General features: G+C 37.0%; 1 protein-coding gene and 2 long non-coding RNA genes across 5 annotated transcripts; 1 reads left to right on the top strand and 2 right to left on the bottom strand.

Annotated features, from left to right (window-relative positions):
* Window positions 1-1,068: 1,068 nt before the first annotated feature.
* LOC143219550 (uncharacterized) lies at window positions 1,069-10,067 on the bottom strand. 3 transcript variants are annotated; one of them, XR_013011380.1, is made up of 10 exons: window positions 8,457-10,067; window positions 8,082-8,373; window positions 7,631-7,730; window positions 7,347-7,502; window positions 7,121-7,228; window positions 2,451-6,979; window positions 2,000-2,099; window positions 1,716-1,871; window positions 1,490-1,597; window positions 1,069-1,348 (listed from the first exon to the last, which is right to left on the bottom strand). It is a non-coding gene; the product is annotated as an uncharacterized LOC143219550 (long non-coding RNA). The 3 variants fall into 3 exon arrangements; XR_013011381.1 differs by having other exon boundaries at window positions 8,557-10,067; XR_013011379.1 differs by having other exon boundaries at window positions 8,082-10,067.
* Window positions 10,068-20,686: 10,619 nt separating this feature from the next.
* LOC143219548 (uncharacterized) lies at window positions 20,687-21,501 on the bottom strand. Its single transcript, XR_013011377.1, has 2 exons — window positions 21,286-21,501; window positions 20,687-21,192 (listed from the first exon to the last, which is right to left on the bottom strand). It is a non-coding gene; the product is annotated as an uncharacterized LOC143219548 (long non-coding RNA).
* LOC143219547 (uncharacterized) lies at window positions 21,481-22,886 on the top strand. Its single transcript, XM_076445479.1, has 4 exons — window positions 21,481-21,664; window positions 21,763-21,929; window positions 22,180-22,287; window positions 22,381-22,886. Exons 2-4 carry the CDS (start codon window positions 21,806-21,808, stop codon window positions 22,479-22,481), a joined length of 333 nt encoding a protein of 110 aa, XP_076301594.1. The 5' UTR covers window positions 21,481-21,664; window positions 21,763-21,805; the 3' UTR covers window positions 22,482-22,886.
* Window positions 22,887-24,310: the final 1,424 nt, after the last annotated feature.

The raw sequence follows: 24,310 nt of genomic DNA, 5'->3' as shown, positions 1-24,310 counted from the left end.
GACTTTCCGCCGCAGCGCTTTCGTCGTGTCTCCTGCTATTCTTGCACCGACGGTAGATACCCATGGTATAAACCGTGCTCCTGTAGGGCTGCGACGGAGAGGGAGATATATCGCTCGCAGGAGAGACGAAGACAGAGATATAACCAAGCAGCTTGATTTTTCGATGAACTATTTCCCATTTCCTGAAGCGAAGAAGTAATATTTTTGGATGCTCTTTGCGTTGACATGTTCTCCGTGTTATTCCGGATCAACGTTGAAAGCCCTTTTTTGGAAAAAATGTTCTGAAAAAATTTTCTTCTATAAAAACGTACGCTATTATTGTTTATAAAATTTTAAGAAACAAATTGCAAAAAAGGGCTCTGAACGTTGATCCGGAATAACGCGGAGATCATTTCAACGCAAACAGCATCCAAAAATATTGCTTCTTCGCTTCAGGAAGTCTGAAAGAGTTCATCTGAACAATTCGTATGCCATCATGGCTGCTTCGCTGTCGCGCTTCCCGACTTTCCGCCGCAGCGCTTTCGTCGTGTCTCCTGCTATTCTTGCATCGACGGTAGATACCCATGGTATAAACCGTGCTCCTGTAGGGCTGCGACGGAGAGGGAGATATGTCGCTCGCAGGAGAGACGAAGACAGAGATATAACCAAGCAGCTTGATTTTTCGATGAACTATTTCCCATTTCCTGAAGCGAAGAAGTAATATTTTTGGATGCTCTTTGCGTTGACATGTTCTCCGTGTTATTCCGGATCAACGTTGAGAGCCCTTTTTTGGAAAAAATTTTCTGAAAAAATTTTCTTCTACAAAAACGTACGCTACTATTGTTTATAAAATTTCAAGAAACTGCAAAAAGAAGGATCTATACGTTGATCCGGAATAACACCGAGATCATTTCAACGCAAAGAGCATCCAAAAATATTGCTTCTTCGCTTCAGGAAATGTGAAAGAGTTCATCGTTATAATACTGAACAATTCGTATTCCAAGATGGCTGGTTCGTTACGCGCTTTCCGACGTCCCGCCCGCGCGTCTCGCTCTCCGTAGCGGACATAGTGCTGCGAGCACTGGTATGGCAGCCACGGGGAGCGAGACGCGCGGGCGGGCATGTGGGGGGATCTCTCGAGAGTGTGCGCTGCTTGTGCGCTTGTGCCAGCTTGTGCCAGCCACAATCTATTTTTAGCACTTGCCATGTTGCCATGTTGCGTTGCTTTACTTTACGGCAACGAGACTGAAATTCGGCTGTCGAGCCGTCGAGCGTATGAATCGCAATCTGGAGCTGGCCTTCGAGTCCCCGTGCAGCGATTTTTATTTTTTTTTTTTCATTACACAAGTTTATTTGATCTTCTGTCTTCCTATAATAAAAAATACATTCAAAATTATAATTATAATACAATTTCATAAAATATTGAAAAAATTTCTTCCATAAAAGCGTATGCTATTATTGTTTATAAAGTTTCAATAGACAAATTTCAAAAAAGGGCTCTGTACGTTACCCTGCAGAAAGATAGAGAATATTTCAATATCAAAATTATCCAAAAATATTGCTTTTTCTCAATATGTCTTGAGCTGGTTGGCACACGTCGCACAGTGGGTTATTTGGCCTGAAAAAGTGGAAAAAACTATTGTAGCGTTATTTATAGGCTCAAGGTTATAATATTATATAAGCTACAACATTATGAAATCCAAAATACATTTTAGTATTTAAAAAATCAAACTTACCTCAATTTTTTGAAAAAAAAATTTTTTTTAAACTTTTACATATTGAAATTTGTAGACGACTGAATACTGTTCCTCTTTTGTTAGAAACATTTTTTCCTCAGATTATCGAGAACCCATGAAAAACCGTGGCGATAGTAGAATATTTGCACCGAAAAGCTGAAAAGAATTATTTTTGCACATAAATTATATTGAAATGATGTAAATTATTATTTTATGCAAAATATGCGAATCTCGAAACTTTTTAGTAAATAAATATACATTATAAGAAAATTTTAAATTATTACCATTCCTCAGATAATGTTTTTTCTTCGGTTGAATCTGCTGATGTAGTTTCATCAGTAAATAGGAAAAATAATATTGCAGCCTTATTCTTCAGACGTTTAACTACAACAAACAACAAAAATTTTATGCCATACGCAAAAATTTAGAAATAGAATTTTTTCCACTTTTTCGGGCCAAATACCCCACTGTGCGTCGCACAGCCGGAAAAGCCGGACAGAGCTAATTTAAAATTGGCTCAATCTTCAAATTCGCATAACTTTGCCGAGAATAATCCAAAAGTGATGAAACATCCACGATTATAAAGCGTAAATCTTCTCTACTTTTTGATGCTGTAGGTAATTTTTATAATAATCACTGCTAAAGCGGCAATACACATATAAAATCTGATTGATGAAATATGTTGATATGACAGGTTAACAATATTTTGTATGTATATATAATTACGATACTCACAATTAATTTTTGTTAAAAACGTTTTGCAAAAATGTTCTTGAAGTAATATTTCCCTATCACGATGATTGAATATGCTTCAATGCTTGACGCTCTTCTTCTGTGTAATTTTGTTGATTGAAAAATTGTTCCAGACATTTCCATTTCTGACTAATATTTTTCTCTTTGTGCTCCTGCATTATGTCGAATAATCTTTGTCGGGTGATTAGTTTGATTCCAGATGAGTCCAACCAATTTAATTAGTCTTACGAATAATAAACTTAACACAGCATAATTAACACGCACTAAACATAAACTACACAAAACAATACTTAAACTAAAAAAAAATACACTACACACAATATAATTTACACTAAAAAATTTAACTAAACGTTATACGCATATAAAATCGCCTTTGAATATTTCGCTCTGTAGTCTTCGATCGCACTGTTACAATGAATGCAGTCAAAAGCCAGCGAACGAGGACCAGAGGACTTACAATTAGTCGAAGGCTTATCTGCAGCATAGCCATAACATTTCAAATGGCTATAATCTAAACAGTTCTTTCGACGAGGTTCCGAGAATTCAAGAGGAGGCCCGTCGAACGCGAACGTACAGGCGTGCATGGAGCGCTACAATTCTCAATCACCTTCTAACTAAATTAGCTATAAAACTTCGAGTCAGATCAAGTTAGATTCAATTCTTTTTGCACTTTGTTCGCCAATATATACTGAATAAAATGACATCAAATAGAACACGCGGACTCACACGGAAGTATAACAAAATCCTTGATGAAGTTCTAAAATCATAAGAAAAATTGCTGAATTATTGATTACTTTTAAATATTTATTAAATGCACAAATATACGCAACATAGAAATAAATACTGTTTCAAATATACATATAAATATTAATGCTAAAAATAAATATTTATATTAATATTTACTTATTTTATATTATATTTACATATTTATATCAAATTAACAAATTACATTATTTCAACATAATTTACATGGAAAAATAATTTTCACCAGCTTTTCGGTGAAAGAACTGCAGTGTCACGATTTTCCAAGGTTTTCCGATAATCTGACGATAAAATCTTTCCAACAAAAGTTGAACAGTATTTAAAATTTAAACATCTACAAACACCTATACAATATAAAATTTCAGAAACAATTTTTTTACAAGAATAGCAATACCGCTATATGACGGAGAGCGCGGTAGCATACAAATCAACAGCAACAACAACAACAACAACAACCACCACCACCATCACAGAAGAAGCGGCCGCGACCGTAGTACCGAAAGAGACGACCGCGATTCCAAAAGAAAAGCAAAATTTATAATAATTATTATTAGGAATTAATTTTTTTACTTCAATATTATATATACTTATCTCAAAATATTATATTTATTTATGTAAATACATGAATATATGTATATATATTACTATTATGTACAACTTTATTGGTTTCCCTTAGCGTTACACAATCCTTATACATTATACAAGTTCTCCGTCTCCCTCTTCTCGCCGCTCTTAGTCTCTGTATTATTCTGGTGTCCCGTACACAGGCCATTTTTTGCAATTTGTCTCTTGAAAATTTATAAACAATAACAGCGATCGTTTTTATAGAAGAAAATTTTTTTAGTACAATTTTTCCAAAACAAGGGCACTGTACGGAACACCTCAATAATACTCTCCGTATTTCAGCACAAAGAGCATAAAAAAAAATTGCTTCTGCGCTTCAGAAAGTAGTAAGTTCATCGAAAAATCAAGCTGCTTGGTTATATCTCTCCGTCTTCGTCTCTCCTGCGAGCGACATATCTCCCTCTCCGTCGCAGCCCTGCAGGAGAGACGAGGATCTCTCTATCCTTGTCCTACTTCATTCGTCGTAGGTCAGTTACGCTCGGAGAAAAAGCCCAGGCATGATCACTTCGTAGCTCGATCGGAGGCATTCTCGAGAGATCCCCCCACTTGCCCGCCCGCGCGTCTCGCTCCCCGTGGCTGCCATACCAGTGCTCGCAGCACTAAGGCCGCTACGGGGAGCGAGACACGCGGGCGGGACGTCGGAAAGCGCGTAACGAACCAGCCATCTTGGAATACGAATTGTTCAGTATTATAACGATGAACTCTTTCACATTTCCTGAAGCGAAGAAGCAATATTTTTGCATGCTCTTTGCGTTGAAATGTTGTCCGTGTTATTCCGGATCGCCGTAAAGAGCCCTTTTTTGCAATTTGTTTCTTGAAATTTTTTAAACAATAATAGCGTTTGATGGAAGAACATTTTTTCAGAACATTTTTTCCAAAAAAGGGCTTTTTACGGCGATGCGGAATAACACGGAGAACATGTCAACGCAAAGAGCATCCAAAGATATTGCTTTTTCGCTTCAGGAAATGGGAAAGAGTTCATCGAAAAATTAAGCTGCTTGGTTATATCTCTGTCTTTGTCTCTCCTCCGAGCGACATATCTCCCTCTCCGTCGCAGCCCTGCAGGAGAGACGAGGATCTCTCTATCCTTGTCCTACTTCATTCGTCGTAGGTCAGTTACGCTCAGAGAGAAAGCGTGTTTACGCACGGTTTATACCATGGGTTTCTACCGTCGATGCAAGAATAGCAGGAGACACGACGAAAGCGCTGCGGCGGAAAGTCGGGAAGCGCGACAGCGAAGCAGCCATGATGGCATACGAATTGTTCAGATGAACTCTTTCAGACTTCCTGAAGCGAAGAAGCAATATTTTTGGATGCTGTTTGCGTTGAAATGATCTCCGCGTTATTCCGGATCAACGTTCAGAGCCCTTTTTTGCAATTTGTTTCTTAAAATTTTATAAACAATAATAGCGTACGTTTTTATAGAAGAAAATTTTTTCAGAACATTTTTTCCGAAAAAGGGCTTTCAACGTTGATCTGGAATAACACGGATAACATGTCAACGCAAAGAGCATCCAAAAATATTGCTTCTTCGCTTCAGGAAATGGAAAAGAGTTCATCGAAAAATCAAGCTGCTTGGTTATATCTCTGTCTTTGTCTCTCCTGCGAGCGACGTGTCTCCTATCCTTGTCCTATTTCATCCGTAGTTCACCTCTACGCCGATAGCCTGATAGAGGCGCCACTTTCCAGCACGTGTAGTTACAGCCTCTACACACCTAGTAAATGGTGGCGCTAGGTTGCGTCCCGCGCACCCTTAAGGGTGCGCGAGACCCACTAGGGACAATTTTTCTGACTTCAGCGACAGATGCGGCAGAATGAAGAAATTCCGGGAAAAGGATAAACAATGCCTTGTCTCTCCTGCAGAGTCAGACAGAGAGGAAACAGTCGCTCGCAGGAGAGACAAAGACAGAGATATAACAAAACAGCTTGATTTTTCGATGAACTCTTTTCCATTTCCTGAAGCGAAGAAGCAATATTTTTGGATGCTCTTTGCGTTGACATGTTATCCGTGTTATTCCAGATCAACGTTGAAAGCCCTTTTTTGGAAAAAATGTTCTGAAAAAATTTTCTTCTATAAAAACGTACGCTATTATTGTTTATAAAATTTTAAGAAACAAATTGCAAAAAAGGGCTCTGAACGTTGATCCGGAATAACGCGGAGATCATTTCAACGCAAAGAGCATCCAAAAATATTGCTTCTTCGCTTCAGGAAGTCTGAAAGAGTTCATCTGAACAATTCGTATGCCATCATGGCTGCTTCGCTGTCGCGCTTCCCGACTTTCCGCCGCAGCGCTTTCGTCGTGTCTCCTGCTATTCTTGCACCGACGGTAGATACCCATGGTATAAACCGTGCTCCTGTAGGGCTGCGACGGAGAGGGAGATATGTCGCTCGCAGGAGAGACGAAGACAGAGATATAACCAAGCAGCTTGATTTTTCGATGAACTATTTCCCATTTCCTGAAGCGAAGAAGTAATATTTTTGGATGCTCTTTGCGTTGACATGTTATCCGTGTTATTCCAGATCAACGTTGAAAGCCCTTTTTTGGAAAAAATGTTCTGAAAAAATTGTCTTCTATAAAAACGTACGCTATTATTGTTTATAAAATTTTAAGAAACAAATTGCAAAAAAGGGCTCTGAACGTTGATCCGGAATAACGCGGAGATCATTTCAACGCAAAGAGCATCCAAAAATATTGCTTCTTCGCTTCAGGAAGTCTGAAAGAGTTCATCGTTATAATACTGAACAATTCGTATTCCAAGATGGCTGGTTCGTTACGCGCTTTCCGACGTCCCGCCCGCGCGTCTCGCTCCCCGTAGCGGCCATAGTGCTGCGAGCACTGGAAAGGCAGCCACGGGGAGCGAGACGCGCGGGCGGGCATGTGGGGGGATCTCTCGAGAGTGTGCGCTGCTTGTGCGCTTGTGCCAGCTTGTGCCAGCCACAATCTATTTTTAGCACTTGCCATGTTGCCATGTTGCGTTGCTTTACTTTACGGCAAGGAGACTGAAATTCGGCTGTCGAGCCGTCGAGCGTATGAATCGCAATCTGGAGCTGGCCTTCGAGTCCCCGTGCAGCGATTTTTATTTTTTTTTTTTCATTACACAAGTTTATTGGATCTTCTGTCTTCCTATAATAAAAAATACATTCAAAATTATAATTATAATACAATTTCATAAAATATTGAAAAAATTTCTTCCATAAAAGCGTATGCTATTATTGTTTATAAAGTTTCAATAGACAAATTGCAAAAAAGGGCTCTGTACGTTACCCTGCAGAAAGATAGAGAATATTTCAATATCAAAATTATCCAAAAATATTGCTTTTTCGCAATATGTCTTGAGCTGGTTGGCACACGTCGCACAGTGGGTTATTTGGCCTGAAAAAGTGGAAAAAACTATTGTAGCGTTATTTATAGGCTCAAGGTTATAATATTATATAAGCTACAACATTATGAAATCCAAAATACATTTTAGTATTTAAAAAATCAAACTTACCTCAATTTTTTGAAAAAAAATTTTTTTTTAAACTTTTACATATTGAAATTTGTAGACGACTGAATACTGTTCCTCTTTTGTTAGAAACATTTTTTCCTCAGATTATCGAGAACCCATGAAAAACCGTGGCGATAGTAGAATATTTGCACCGAAAAGCTGGAAAGAATTATTTTTGCACATAAATTATATTGAAATGATGTAAATTATTATTTTATGCAAAATATGCGAATCTCGAAACTTTTTAGTAAATAAATATACATTATAAGAAAATTTTAAATTATTACCATTCCTCAGATAATGTTTTTTCTTCGGTTGAATCTGCTGATGTAGTTTCATCAGTAAATAGGAAAAATAATATTGCAGCCTTATTCTTCAGACGTTTAACTACAACAAACAACAAAAATTTTATGCCATACGCAAAAATTTAGAAATAGAATTTTTTCCACTTTTTCGGGCCAAATACCCCACTGTGCGTCGCACAGCCGGAAAAGCCGGACAGAGCTAATTTAAAATTGGCTCAATCTTCAAATTCGCATAACTTTGCCGAGAATAATCCAAAAGTGATGAAACATTCACGATTATAAAGCGTAAATCTTCTCTACTTTTTGATGCTGTAGGTAATTTTTATAATAATCACTGCTAAAGCGGCAATACACATATAAAATCTGATTTATGAAATATGTTGATATGACAGGTTAACAATATTTTGTATGTATATATAATTACGATACTCACAATTAATTTTTGTTAAAAACGTTTTGCAAAAATGTTCTTGAAGTAATATTTCCCTATCACGATGATTGAATATGCTTGAATGCTTGACGCTCTTCTTCTGTGTAATTTTGTTGATTGAAAAATTGTTCCAGACATTTCCATTTCTGACTAATATTTTTCTCCTTGTGCTCCTGCATTATGTCGAATAATCTTTGTCGGGTGATTAGTTTGATTCCAGATGAGTCCAACCAATTTAATTAGTCTTACGAATAATAAACTTAACACAGCATAATTAACACGCACTAAACATAAACTACACAAAACAATACTTAAACTAAAAAAAAATACACTACACACAATATAATTTACACTAAAAAATTTAACTAAACGTTATACGCATATAAAATCGCCTTTGAATATTTCGCTCTGTAGTCTTCGATCGCACTGTTACAATGAATGCAGTCAAAAGCCAGCGAACGAGGACCAGAGGACTTACAATTAGTCGAAGGCTTATCTGCAGCATAGCCATAACATTTCAAATGGCTATAATCTAAACAGTTCTTTCGACGAGGTTCCGAGAATTCAAGAGGAGGCCCGTCGAACGCGAACGTACAGGCGTGCATGGAGCGCTACAATTCTCAATCACCTTCTAACTAAATTAGCTATAAAACTTCGAGTCAGATCAAGTTAGATTCAATTCTTTTTGCACTTTGTTCGCCAATATATACTGAATAAAATGACATCAAATAGAACACGCGGACTCACACGGAAGTATAACAAAATCCTTGATGAAGTTCTAAAATCATAAGAAAAATTGCTGAATTATTGATTACTTTTAAATATTTATTAAATGCACAAATATACGCAACATAGAAATAAATACTGTTTCAAATATACATATAAATATTAATGCTAAAAATAAATATTTATATTAATATTTACTTATTACAAAGTTTCGCGATCTACATATTTATATCAAATTAACAAATTACATTATTTCAACATAATTTACATGGAAAAATAATTTTCACCAGCTTTTCGGTGAAAGAACTGCAGTGTCACGATTTTCCAAGGGTTTCCGATAATCTGACGATAAAATCTTTCCAACAAAAGTTGAACAGTATTTAAAATTTAAACATCTACAAACACCTATACAATATAAAATTTCAGAAACAATTTTTTTACAAGAATAGCAATACCGCTATGACGGAGAGCGCGGTAGCATACAAATCAACAGCAACAACAACAACAACAACAACCACCACCACCATCACAGAAGAAGCGGCCGCGACCGTAGTACCGAAAGAGACGACCGCGATTCCAAAAGAAAAGCAAAATTTATAATAATTATTATTAGGAATTAATTTTTTTACTTCAATATTATATATACTTATCTCAAAATATTATATTTATTTATGTAAATATATGAATATATGTATATATATTACTATTATGTACAACTTTATTGGTTTCCCTTAGCGTTACACAATCCTTATACATTATACAAGTTCTCCGTCTCCCTCTTCTCGCCGCTCTTAGTCTCTGTATTATTCTGGTGTCCCGTACACAGGCCATTTTTTGCAATTTGTCTCTTGAAAATTTATAAACAATAACAGCGATCGTTTTTATAGAAGAAAATTTTTTTAGTACAATTTTTCCAAAACAAGGGCACTGTACGGAACACCTCAATAATACTCTCCGTATTTCAGCACAAAGAGCATAAAAAAATATTGCTTCTGCGCTTCAGAAAGTAGTAAGTTCATCGAAAAATCAAGCTGCTTGGTTATATCTCTCCGTCTTCGTCTCTCCTGCGAGCGACATATCTCCCTCTCCGTCGCAGCCCTGCAGGAGAGACGAGGATCTCTCTATCCTTGTCCTACTTCATTCGTCGTAGGTCAGTTACGCTCGGAGAAAAAGCCCAGGCATGATCACTTCGTAGCTCGATCGGAGGCATTCTCGAGAGATCCCCCCACTTGCCCGCCCGCGCGTCTCGCTCCCCGTGGCTGCCTTACCAGTGCTCGCAGCACTAAGGCCGCTACGGGGAGCGCGACACGCGGGCGGGACGTCGGAAAGCGCGTAACGAACCAGCCATCTTGGAATACGAATTGTTCAGTATTATAACGATGAACTCTTTCACATTTCCTGAAGCGAAGAAGCAATATTTTTGCATGCTCTTTGCGTTGAAATGTTGTCCGTGTTATTCCGGATCGCCGTAAAGAGCCCTTTTTTGCAATTTGGCTCTTGGAACTTTATAAACAACAAAAGTGTACGTTTTTATTGAAGAACATTTTTTCTGTACACCTTTTCGAAAAAAGAGCTCGGCATGCTAATCCCCAATAATACAGAGAGTATTTCAACGCAAAGAGCATTTGGAAAAAGTGTACAGAAAAAATGTTCTTCAATAAAAACGTACACTTTTGTTGTTTATAAAGTTCCAAGAGCCAAATTGCAAAAAAGGGCTCTGTACGGGACCCCGTAAGAATGCAGAGAATATTTCAACACAAAGAGCATAAAAAAATATTGCTTCTTCGCGAAATGCGGCTTCCCCGCGTGATCGAAAAAATCAAGCTGTTTCATATTCTCCGTCAGTGTCTTTCCTGCGAGAAACAAATCTGCTCTCTGTCTTCGTAGTTCACCTCGAGTGGCGCTGTTGAAGTTACTAGTTTTGGTCCGGCGCAGCCTTAAGGGGCTAGTCTACCCTCGATTTGTAACTAGAAAATTACTAGAATCTTACTAGATTTTGGGTCGAAAATATGGGTTTCGTACTAAACGTTGTTTGACCTTATTAGAACAAATTGTGGGCTGTGTGAGGGCTCATTCGAAAGAGGAAGAATAGACGCAGCGCGCTTTTCTCACGAGGTTAACGAGATTATGTTAATAACTAATAATATGATGGCCCAAAGTCGAGAAAAAATCTAGGAAAAAATCCCGCAGATTTCAATGCATTTTCTGTCTCTAATAGACTTTTTTGACTTATGAGATGAGAAAAGCGCGCTGCGTTGAACCTTCCTCTTTCGAATGAGCCCTCACACAGCTCAAAATATGCTCGTATAAGGTCAAACAACGTTTAGTTCCGAACCCATTCTTTCTAGTAAGATTCTAGTTATTTGCTAGATATTTGCTATTTACTAGAATCTTACTAGATTTTGGGTCGAAAAAATGGGTTCGGAACTAAACGTTGTTTGACCTTATACGAGCATATTTTGAGCTGTGTGAGGGCTCATTCGAAAGAGGAAGGTTCAACGCAGCGCGCTTTTCTCATCTCATAAGTCAAAAAAGTCTATTAGAGACAGAAAATGCATTGAAATCTGCGGGATTTTTTCCTAGATTTTTTCTCGACTTTGGGCCATCATATTATTAGTTATTAACATAATCTCGTTAACCTCGTGAGAAAAGCGCGCTGCGTCTATTCTTCCTCTTTCGAATGAGCCCTCACACAGCCCACAATTTGTTCTAATAAGGTCAAACAACGTTTAGTACGAAACCCATATTTTCGACCCAAAATCTAGTAAGATTCTAGTAATTTTCTAGTTACAAATCGAGGGTAGACTACCCCCTTAAGTCACTGCTCTAATATCTGTGGTTGCCAGGAAGAACGCCGCATGTCACAATTTCAAAAAATTTCAGTTTATGCATTAATTGAGATTTATAGTATAGAGGATTTACGTCTTTATCAGAAAGAAAGTCATGAAAATAAATTCGAAAGGCTTTTTGCAAGAAAGACATAATCCAATTGAACCGATATCCTATGGCAAAAGATTAGTAACCAAAATCTTAAACAGCAATATCTCGAAAGTGAAATTATGTGACATGCGGCGTACTTCCTGACAACCACAGATATATGGTGCATAATGAAGGAATTCATTTTTAATTAAATAATATCAGTAAACAATTCTTGCAAAATTACCTGTGTATCTTCCTTAGATAATCTATTAGAATTGCGAATATTCTGCGCTTCTTTCGCCACGTTCTCGAAAGACATTTTGTCTACTGTACGTGATGGTCTTCAGATTCGTGACTAACTAAATGCAGATCCGTTCGACACGTGCGAGACCAGCGACTGATAGGTTTCTGTTTTTCGATCGAATTCTTTTCGATCCTCGCAAAACATAAACGCATCAGTCACTGGACTCGAACGCGCTGAGCGGGTCTGTATTCACTACTATGTATATGGTTCACGTGTATTGTAGTATACGTTCAAAACCGCGATCTCTAATAGAAATATCATACTGATATTATTACATTAAGATTATAAAGTCGACCCAGACAACCAAGCGGGTCGAAGCCACAAATGCGCGTGTGGGCTCGTAGTGTTCCCCTGGACACAATCTTGGCACATGATGTCGTTGCCACAATCCAGGGGGAGAAAACTCTTATGTATGGCCTTGGACCGCCTAGTATAGTTGAGGGAACTAGACTACATGGCACCACGATCACAGCACTGTTTAATTCCCTGTCGCTATTGGGCGGAGAATTTGGCGCTAATATTTGACTACTACCTACTACCGCCAAAATCAACTTTCAATTGTCAATCACGTACCCCGTGCTGTGATTGTGTGGACGAGTGAAAACCGACGATTTGACAGGATTTTTTTAATAATATTTTATACTTTATCATACAAAACAACATTAATAATCTCGAAAAAAGAAGTTTGCTCAGTGTTAAATCAATTTTACAAATAATTTTGCAAAATTGAACGACACTCGGGAAACTTATTTTCGAGCTTATTTTTGGAATTTTGTGCATAAATTATAAAATTTTTTTAAAGTTTGTTTTAGGATAGTGGACAGTGAGGTGCAAAGGAGTGCAGCAGTTAGAAGAAAAAGTGAGAAAAGTGCGTGAAAAAATAATATTAGTGCAGAAGACACATAAAACTATTTATATAAACAATTAGTGGACATTATAAACAATTTGGACAAAAAACAATGGTGAGAGCTTGTTGTGTTCCACAGTGTTCGTCGGGTGTGAAAGCCCTGGCATACTTTTTTCCCAAAGATATTGAACAATCACGGTCTTGGGCTAACGTAATTCAGTGTCCTGTCATACTTAAACTGACAAGCACTGAAAGACGTAAATACAGAGTGTGTTACAAGCACTTTGAGGAAACCTCCTTCCTGTGCTTCGCTCAGCGAAAAAAATTAAAACATGATGCAGTTCCAACTTTGCATTTGCCAGTGCAAAGTGAGAAGACGGAATATGCACATGAAAATATAGAAGCAGAAGAATATCCAGCATCTGCTACACCGCTGAGATATGAAGACGCTAATCATGAAGAACTGATTACGCCAAGGATAGATGTGGTTTACGAAGTAACAGCGTGGGATATTGATGGACACAACGAAGCTGGTCCAAGTACATCAGGACAGTTACAGCAGTGTTCAACCCCACAGAAGAGCGAAAATGTACTGCTGCGGGGCATGAAAAAGTGCCAATTGACCCCAACTGCAGCCAGATTGTACAGCGTTGCGAAGAAATTACTGAAACGCAACCGTTATGCAAACAGGAAGAGAGGAGATTTAAAGACACGACTAGAACGAGCAAGAGCTTTATCAGAATCTAGTCTGATAAATCGATTTGAAAATCTATCTGATACGCAGAAGATGTTCATCGAGATGCAGTTACGCACATCCAGATCCATGCCACAGGTGAGTAAAATTTTTAGATGTAGTTAATAACATATTATTTAAGTATCCAGCACTTACAGCCAACAAAATTTGCCAACAAAATGTTAAATAATGTTATTGTTCACATGGGTCAACATGATGTGATGCACAGACAGTAAGAAAGGTAATGTTTACAATTGCAATATCTTTTTGCACGCTGTTCCACATGCATGAAGTTGCATGAAGTGCCTGAGAAATTCTATATATTTTCTGAACAAAATTCGAGATGGTACTTCCAAAAGTGTCCGATTTTGCATGGAATGACCCTATAATTAACTGGTTTTATGTTTGGATATGGCTGTATAATATATTTGACCTTTATTTAGTGTTGCTATGTAATATATATGCTGTATTTTCATTGTGTTATTTAATTGTAACTTATTTATAACTTTATGAAATATGTTTTCAGGGAAGGCGCTACACGACGGATGAGAAGATATTGGCCTTAGCACTTCTGAAGCAGTCACCAAAATCATACAAGCTGCTGAGAAAGCTGTGTAATTTACCCAGCGAAACAACATTGAAGAAGATGCTAAGGAAAATTCCAGTCGAGACTGGAGTATCACAAGTTGTGATGGAGCATCTTCACCGTCAAGCGGATACCATGAGTGCTCAAGACAAATTATGTATATTGATGTGGGATGAAATGTCTTTGAAGCCTCATGTGGACTACAATGCAAACACTGACAAGATCATTGGGTTCGAAGACTGGGGCACAAGAAGAACATCAAGATTTGCCGATCATGCCCTTGTCTTCATGTTAAGAGGACTGTACAGTGGATGGAAAATGCCCATTTCTTACAATTATTGCGAAGGGCAAACAAAGACACCGCAATTAATACAGTGCATCAAGAACATAGTGAAAGCACTGAAGAAAACTGGGCTACAAGTTGTTGCCACTGTATGCGACCAAGGATCATCGAATGTTGCTGCCATCAAGACCTTACAGGCAGACACACGGGCGAAAGAATTGAGACAAGGAGAAGAGCACCGTATGTATACATTTTATTAAGTTTTCTGTATAATTTGAAAAATATAATATTGAGACTCAATGCAATCATTTTGTACTTATAGGTGACATAATTGAAATAGATGGTATGCAATTAATACCATTTTATGATCCACCGCACCTGATCAAAGGAGTCCGAAACAATTTATTAAATAAGGATCTGGAAATAAATGTGACGCCAGGAAGAAAAGAATGCGAAAGGCAATTCGCATCATGGAGGACCATTGAGCAGGCGTATAATATGGACATCGCTGGCTACGTGGTACGCCCCATGATGAAGAAGCTGACGAATGAACATGTCGTACCTCAGAGGATAAAGAAAATGAAAGTGAAGTACGCATCACAAGTGTTCAGCGAAACAGTGGCGTCACATATAGGATTTCTTAGCCGCCACCAATGTAAGTAAAAGTTATATTTCACTATATGAATAATATGGACGTTCTGTTATGCTTGAATAACTAACAAAATATTCATTACTATAGGCGCTGTAGAAACAGACCAAGGCCCATTGAAAATACAAAAGGAGGAAGGCCTCACGACAGCAGAAGTCCTTAACTTCTTCAACAAGCTGTTCGACTCCGTCAATGGACACACTGCAGCCTCAGAAGCTCCACTGAGGACAGTCGTATCAGAAGCCAGTGGACATCACGAATTTTGGTCCGAAGCAAAAAGGAGTTTAAAATGTATGCGGTATGTTCACCCAGTTACAAAAGTGCCAGTGTCTGGAGCACTATGCCTCAAGAATTGGGAGAATACTATCTCTTCATTTGAAATTTTATGGAGGTTATTGAAGAGACAGGGATATGAAAATTTGAAGACACGATACGTCAATCAAGATCCCTTGGAGAATATGTTTGGATGCATGCGATCTATTGGATATCAGAACGTAAATCCCACTCCGTATGGCCTCGAGATGGGATATAAAATTCTACTCATCAACAACATTACCTCCAGCCGAAGTGTTGGCTTCAACTGCGAAGATGTATGCAGTGGACACTTCCTGTTTACACTAAGGAAACTACTGACAGAAGAAGTAGAAGAAGAGACTGAGGTGTCCGAGGTAGTGGTGGAAGAAACGAGTGCTGCGCCTCAAAATTCTGAAGATATAGCACAAGAAGAATATGAAGACATTAATAACAGTGCTATTTTCAGAAAAATATTATGTGTTAACCCACACAAAGAATGTGAGTTGTGCAGAGCATCACTTCGCACATTGAACGAAGATGCATCAATACAGAATGTATTTAAAAAAATTGATACTTTGCTGCACAAAACCATGCGTCATGTGTATTTTAGAAGTAAACTCCGAAAATACATGGAGAACATGTTGCATGGGGATATCAACTTTTCATCTATTGTATGTACGCAGCATGCAGAACAATTGCAAGAAAGAATATTGACTGTGAAAGTCTCGCACTTTATTGGCAAGTGGTGCACCACAGTCAATAAGATTCTATGTGGGAAGGACGTCAGAAGACGACGAGACGCAGTACTTCAGCAAGCATTATTAAAACATAATAAGCTTGGAAAATCTGCACGGAAGAAAACTTAAGAAGACATCAAGGAAGGTCAGTGCTATTCAGTGTATTTTGATGTCATCTGTGTATATTTTGTATATTTATGTATATTTGTAATTTATATGTTTTTTTGTTAAAGACGACCGAACTGATCGACAGCACCTGCGGGTCACCAGTTACATCGCGCCCCGCTGATCCCGCGAAATCCTCAGGTGGATCGAGTAGCTTGGGGGCTCAGGTGGATCGAGTAGCTTGGGCTCGCGGCGGACGCGGGGACGAGGGTATACTGTATTATGTATTATTAAAATTACATTAAAATAAAAAATTATTAAATTAAACTTTGTTTATACAAAATTATTGTATCCTTATCCTTGTACTTAGAATTTAAAGTAAGCGGTATACTAGGTATATCTATAGCTATATATAGCTATAGAATCGTATAGCTATATATATATAGGTTTTAGTTGAGGGAACTAGGATAGATGGCGGTGCTAAGGTCCATACATTATACATGGGAGATTGCCCTCCCTGCCACAATCCGAGATATCGTGCCCAGATTAACGATCGGGCCGTTGTAAGATGGCAGCACATAGCCGCACTAACTCTTCCTTTTTACTTATTTTGTACGCATTCGAGGCGGGAAAATTAAATGATAGATTTTATTTATTGTAGTATTTGTAGTAGTTTTCCTAGACTGCGGATCTTTATGCAAAATAAAAATTGTCTGCATCGATTGCAAGAGATAGAAACTAAATTGAATGTTACTTTTTTATGCAAAAAAAAAATTCTCGTCATATAAAAGCTACATTTATTTTATAATGCTCACATAAATATTCATTAGAAACGAATCAAATTTTATTTCATTTAAAAAGGAAGGCGTGACAATCTTATTTGTTAGCACAGCACAGTCGCACTAATGTGCCGAATGCCGTGAGTTATACAGGGCACTCTCTTCCTTTTTGTTATCTCTTCCTTATGTTACTTCTTCCCCCCTCGCCGTTCCATTATCTTTACAGTTACATTAAGAGTAAACCTACACATAAATCAATAAACTAGTAATACATTAATTATCCCCTAATACGTACAGTTACACGAATTAATATTCGGACGATCTAAAAAAGATGATAACTTTTTTAATATTGTACTATACGATTCGAACTTTTTTGGGGAGCTAGAGCAATTAGTTTACTACATCATGTGGAAAGAAATTTTTTCAAAAATTGCATTTGGTCGGAATTGCAGAGAAAATACTAAATCTTACATTTTACAACTTTTTCGTGCGGGCCTATATTGAAAATTTAAAAAGTACGTTTTCTAGGCCTGCGTAAATAATATGCACTGTGAAAGTTTCATCGAAATCGGTTGATGCGGGAAAAACACGACAGGCCTTGAAAGATGTAAGAATTCTTCGATATAGGCTGAAAATCTGCGATTTTTACCATTTTTAAACGTTTTAAACGTAGCTCATTGCAACGTTAACCGATTTTGACGAAATTTTCAAAATATGTTTAGTCGACACAGATCTACGAAGCGTATTTTTCAATTTTTCAATATGGGCCCACATAAAAAAGTTGTAAAATGCAACTCTTAGTATTTTTCCATACAATTCCGATCAATTGCAATTTTTGAAAAAATTTCTTTTCACATCCTGTAGTAAACTAATTGCTCTAGCTCCCCAAAAAGTTCAAATCGTTTAGTACAATATTAAAAAAGTTCTCGTCTGTTTTAGAACGTCCGAATATTAATTCGAGTAACTGCAGTTCCAGTATCTCCTTTTTCCAGGATTGCAAGGGTAAGATAACGTAAAATTAAATATACTTTATTTAAGATCTAACGATACTAAGCTAACCTAAACTAACTATATCGAAAAGAAAAGTCCACTCGGTACTAAGCTGTTCTACGCTGTGCAGTTCGATCTGCTCGCATTGACTTCCAGAGTCACTATGCCTATTTAGCCTTCGTCAAGGGCTCTCGTCGCCAGTCGTTCTTTTACTTCTCCCCCACGATCTATACCTGAGTAATAAACGTAACGGTTTTTTCCGCGAAGGTTTGGGACTGTTTGGGACTTGGGACCAGTGATGGTATATTCGTGGGCCGTGGGTCGTTCCCCTGAGTCACATTCAATTTAGTTTCTATCTCTTGCAATCGATGCAGACAATTTTTATTTTGCATAAAGATCCGCAGTCTAGGAAAACTACTACAAATACTACAATAAACAAAATCTATCATTTAATTTTCCCGCCTCGAATGCGTACAAAATAAGTAAAAAGGAAGAGTTAGTGCGGCTATGTGCTGCCATCTTACAACGGCCCGATCGTTAATCTGGGCACGATATCCCGGATTGTGGCAACGACATCATGTGCCAAGATTATGTCCAGGGGAACACTACGAGCCCACACGCGCATTTGTGGCCTGGACACAATCAAGGATTTTGGCTGTCTGGGGATATAATGCGTAAGATAAATACAAAACGACAAAAAAACTATTGGAAAAAATTTATTCTAAATAAATTTGTTGTAATTTTGTAATTAATAAACATATATAATAACACTCATAACAATAATATAAATATATATACGTAAAGATAGTTGTGCTCATGAATCTATTGTACATTACTGTAGTACATCATATAACTATCTTACTACATAATTTCTACCGTTAAAATACACAGGTCCTGTTTTACCTTTCCTTTTCTCTGGTCACTTTATGACTCTCTCGGTGACGACTACTATTCTTTACGTATTTTACCTTAAAATATTTTCTAAATATTTCAATATATCTTCTAAAAAAATTTCTACAAATTTATTAGGATATAGTCAGAAATTATAAAAAAAAGAATTAATCAATTAAAAAGAAGTAGATGCATGACGGGCGCGAACATACTATAAGCAGGTCCATAGTTGAACGGCTAACTTTTTTTTGTGTGTAACAGAGCGTTTATTGTGCCAATTAAAAAAAACATATCTATATATAAATATACATACATGTATATACGAAGGAACAACAAACTTAAACGCACAAAAAGTACAATTAATTGTACCTCGTAAACGGTTGGAAATAGAAGATGTTACAAGTAAAAGTTGAATAGTGTATCAGACGGTGCATAATATGCAACTAATTGTATGCACTTTTGTGCATCGGCGCATCAGAAAATTGCAACTGCGCTTTTTTTTAAATGGAATGTCCTATATTTTATAACATAGTTCGATGGAGTATCAAATTCTGAGTATAATAGTCTTGAACTTCATATGTCCTAAATCTAATAATTTCCGAGATATTATCGAAACAATTTTCTTTCTTCTTTCGATAATATCTCGTTAACTATTAGGTTTAGCACATATGAGGTTCAATCAACTCGATTGAAAGCAGCGTCATCTGAAAGGACGCAAACTCATGGCAGAGTAGAGGATCCCTTCAGGTGGCGCTGCTTTAAATTGAGTTGATTGGACGCCATCGACACCATGGTGTTGGAATTCGTCCAATCAACTCGATTGAAAGCAGCGCCACTTAAAGGGACGTAAACACCTTAGACCATATATGCTTATAGACCCGGCATAGGTATATAGTCCATGGACCTACAGGACTGAGCATAAGGTAGGGTTTTAGGCGAGAGGGGGCACCAAGCGAGCGGGGAGGGATGGTCGCATGAAATTACCTTAGACCATATATACCAATAGACCCGGCATAGGTATAGTATGTGTATAGGAAAACCATGGACATAGGAATAAGGGGACGGAGCATATCGCTGCGGGGGGGAAGCCAGTTTTGGGGTGCGGGGAACGACGATCACGTGGTACTCTGGTGCTCAACTGGTGATTGGTTGTGATCGCGCAAGCGCATTCGTACTTTTAGAAGACATTTGGCTGATCTGACCATGGACATAGGAATAAGGGGACGGAGCACAAAGTGTTACTTTAGGCGAGGGGAGTGAAGCCAAATCCGCGGAGCGGGGAGCACGGTCACGTGGTACTCTGGTGCTCAACTGGTGATTGGTTCTAGCATATACGCGCGAAATTTGAAGATGAGACTTTTAGTTTGTTAACAATTATAAATTACGATAGAATATTTTCAATAAAATAAAGAAACAAAGTGTTTTATTTATAAATGCATATCAAAATTAAACGGTTAAAAGTTAGAATCTATAGATATGAAAAATCTGTTTGGTATTTAATTTTACAAATACATAAAACATTGTTATTTAGAAATAGGAATAACTAGGATGTTATCTTTTACTTTTCTGCACTTAAGAAACTTTAACGAATGTGCAACAGTATATAACTGATCACTATATAAGTAAATATCGGTTAGTTTTATAATGAAATATCAAAAATGTCATAAAATGCTAATCCAATTACTTAAATATTAAATTGTACAATTGTTAATATCTATTGCATAAAAGGGATTAGGATGTATTATTAATAATTTTCGTTACAAAATTGGGTTTTGTCAATTTTATTATTTAATATATTACATTATGTCTATAATTTAATGTCAAAGCGAATGTTCTTATTGTTAGTTCTTATTAAACTGTTTGTTGACACTTATACCCCTATTCTTCCATAACTGTCTTTCAAAGTCTTTCAAAATTTCTTTTCACATCCTTTAGTAAACTAATTGCTCTAGCTTCCCAAAAAAGTTCAAATCGTATAGTACAATATTAAAAAAGTTATCGTCTTCTTTAGAGCGGTCTTAAACTTTTGTCCGCTACTATATATCTTCTAACATCTGCAATTCTTCAGTCGCTAACATATTCTTGTCCCTCAATGAGTCCAGGATTCCCTTCAAAGAGCAAATTTTTGATTTCTTTCGTCGAAGGCTTTGCTGCAGATCTTTTATCTTTCTTATATAAAATTTCTTGTGTCTTGCAGTTGTTTTTGAAGGTATTCTTTTTCCAAAGAGCTTTCCTCTTTCTTCGGTGACATACTTGTAGACTGATCCACAACTAAAAAGCATTAAAAATATAATGCATAAGAAATATTAATTTTGTAGAAAATTATTAGATATATTATATTAAATAGAATGAAATATTTCTTACAGTCACTGCATCCAGGGATGGGAGATGTTGCTCTATCTACTTTAGATGTATCCGATGCAGAAGTTGACGGCATAATTATATCATTTTGAGTATCCTCAATTGCACGTTCTAAACAAATGTGACCACGTGATCGTCGTTCCCCGCACCCCAAAACTGGCTTCCCCCCGCAGCGATATGCTCCGTCCCCTTATTCCTATGTCCATGGTTCTGACTGGATCATCTGACACCGACTAACGCTCACTGACGCGGACAGAGAAGTGAATTATAAATTTTAAAAATTAGACAATGCCGCTGTGTATTTGTAAAAATCGTAAGAGACATCGTCCGATTTTGGGAGAAAGACAAGTAAACAATATTAATAACTTCTCACATATCAACGGTAAGAAAAATATTCTATTTGTGTACATAAAAATTATATTGTATTATTAAAATGAGACAAATGATATAAAGTTATACACTGAATTAATTTTGTAATAGGTTTCCAAAGGATGAAAAGCTAAAATCGTTTTGGGCAGATATAATGCAGCTAAATGTAGAGTTGATTCCAAATGGAGCAAGAATCTGTTCCGCACATTTTACAGAAAATGACTTCAAGATTGTACATGGTAGAAGGATACTTGCACCAAATGCACTACCACATATAGGTATGAAATAATGTTACTATTATCAGGATTAGGAAATACATTAGATTCCTATATAAAACGGGGGATACATTCTGTGTTAAGGGAGATTTATACAGGCCAACGAGCTCTGTACATATGCTGTGATTTTCATGTATGTCTTAATGAATAGTCAGATATAATATGAGTTTCGATGGTGTATCTGTTTTGCTCGGCTCATCCACAGCTCAACTTGTGCATTGCTTTATACAGTACCTTTTGTATATTTGTTTAGAACGTGCAATTGAGGATACTCAAAATGATATAATTATGCCGTCAACTTCTGCATCGGATACATCTAAAGTAGATAGAGCAACATCTCCCATCCCTGGATGCAGTGACTGTAAGAAATATTTCATTCTATTTAATATAATATATCTAATAATTTTCTACAAAATTAATATTTCTTATGCATTATATTTTTAATGCTTTTTAGTTGTGGATCAGTCTACAAGTATGTCACCGAAGAAAGAGGAAAGCTCTTTGGAAAAAGAATACCTTCAAAAACAACTGCAAGACACAAGAAATTTTATATAAGAAAGATAAAAGATCTGCAGCAAAGCCTTCGACGAAAGAAATCAAAAATTTGCTCTTTGAAGGGAATCCTGGACTCATTGAGGGACAAGAATATGTTAGCGACTGAAGAATTGCAGATGTTAGAAGATATATAGTAGCGGACAAAAGTTTAAGACCGCTCTAAAGAAGACGATAACTTTTTTAATATTGTACTATACGATTTGAACTTTTTTGGGAAGCTAGAGCAATTAGTTTACTAAAGGATGTGAAAAGAAATTTTGAAAGACTTTGAAAGACAGTTATGGAAGAATAGGGGTATAAGTGTCAACAAACAGTTTAATAAGAACTAACAATAAGAACATTCGCTTTGACATTAAATTATAGACATAATGTAATATATTAAATAATAAAATTGACAAAACCCAATTTTGTAACGAAAATTATTAATAATACATCCTAATCCCTTTTATGCAATAGATATTACCAATTGTACAATTTAATATTTAAGTAATTGGATTAGCATTTTATGACATTTTTGATATTTCATTATAAAACTAACCGATATTTACTTATATAGTGATCAGTTATATACTGTTGCACATTCGTTAAAGTTTCTTAAGTGCAGAAAAGTAAAAGATAACATCCTAGTTATTCCTATTTCTAAATAACAATGTTTTATGTATTTGTAAAATTAAATACCAAACAGATTTTTCATATCTATAGATTCTAACTTTTAACCGTTTAATTTTGATATGCATTTATAAATAAAACACTTTGTTTCTTTATTTTATTGAAAATATTCTATCGTAATTTATAATTGTTAACAAACTAAAAGTCTCATCTTCAAATTTCGCGCGTATATGCTAGAACCAATCACCAGTTGAGCACCAGAGTACCACGTGACCGTGATCCCCGCTCCGCGGATTTGGCTTCACTCCCCTCGCCTAAAGTAACACTTTGTGCTCCGTCCCCTTATTCCTATGTCCATGGTCAGATCAGCCAAATGTCTTCTAAAAGTACGAATGCGCTTGCGCGATCACAACCAATCACCAGTTGAGCACCAGAGTACCACGTGATCGTCGTTCCCCGCACCCCAAAACTGGCTTCCCCCCCGCAGCGATATGCTCCGTCCCCTTATTCCTATGTCCATGGTTTTCCTATACACATACTATACCTATGCCGGGTCTATTGGTATATATGGTCTAAGGTAATTTCATGCGACCATCCCTCCCCGCTCGCTTGGTGCCCCCTCTCGCCTAAAACCCTACCTTATGCTCAGTCCTGTAGGTCCATGGACTATATACCTATGCCGGGTCTATAAGCATATATGGTCTAAGGTGTTTACGTCCCTTTAGGTGGCGCTGCTTTCAATCGAGTTGATTGGACGAATTCCAACACCATGGTGTCGATGGCGTCCAATCAACTCAATTTAAAGCAGCGCCACCTGAAGGGATCCTCTACTCTGCCATGAGTTTGCGTCCTTTCAGATGACGCTGCTTTCAATCGAGTTGATTGAACCTCATATGTGCTAAACCTAATAGTTAACGAGATATTATCGAAAGAAGAAAGAAAATTGTTTCGATAATATCTCGGAAACTATTAGATTTAGGACATATGAAGTTCAAGACTATTATACTCAGAATTTGATACTCCATCGAACTATGTTATAAAATATAGGACATTCCATTTAAAAAAAAGCGCAGTTGCAATTTTCTGATGCGCCGATGCACAAAAGTGCATACAATTAGTTGCATATTATGCACCGTCTGATACACTATTCAACTTTTACTTGTAACATCTTCTATTTCCAACCGTTTACGAGGTACAATTAATTGTACTTTTTGTGCGTT

This window comes from Lasioglossum baleicum, unplaced genomic scaffold (genome assembly GCF_051020765.1).
Source record: "Lasioglossum baleicum unplaced genomic scaffold, iyLasBale1 scaffold0055, whole genome shotgun sequence".
In the NCBI taxonomy this organism is placed as follows: Eukaryota; Metazoa; Arthropoda; class Insecta; order Hymenoptera; family Halictidae; genus Lasioglossum; species Lasioglossum baleicum.
The sequence above is the reverse complement of the archived record's forward strand: the minus strand, read 5'-3'. Positions and strand labels throughout refer to the sequence as shown.

Bases quoted from the DNA above. Each gene is read 5' to 3' on its own strand.
- LOC143219547 (XM_076445479.1), top strand. From the start codon at position 21,806: ATGCAGCTAAATGTAGAGTTGATTCCAAATGGAGCAAGAATCTGTTCC. The intron at 21,930-22,179 runs GTATGAAATAAT...ATATTTGTTTAG, and splicing joins AAATGCACTACCACATATAG to AACGTGCAATTGAGGATACT. The intron at 22,288-22,380 runs GTAAGAAATATT...AATGCTTTTTAG, and splicing joins CATCCCTGGATGCAGTGACT to TTGTGGATCAGTCTACAAGT.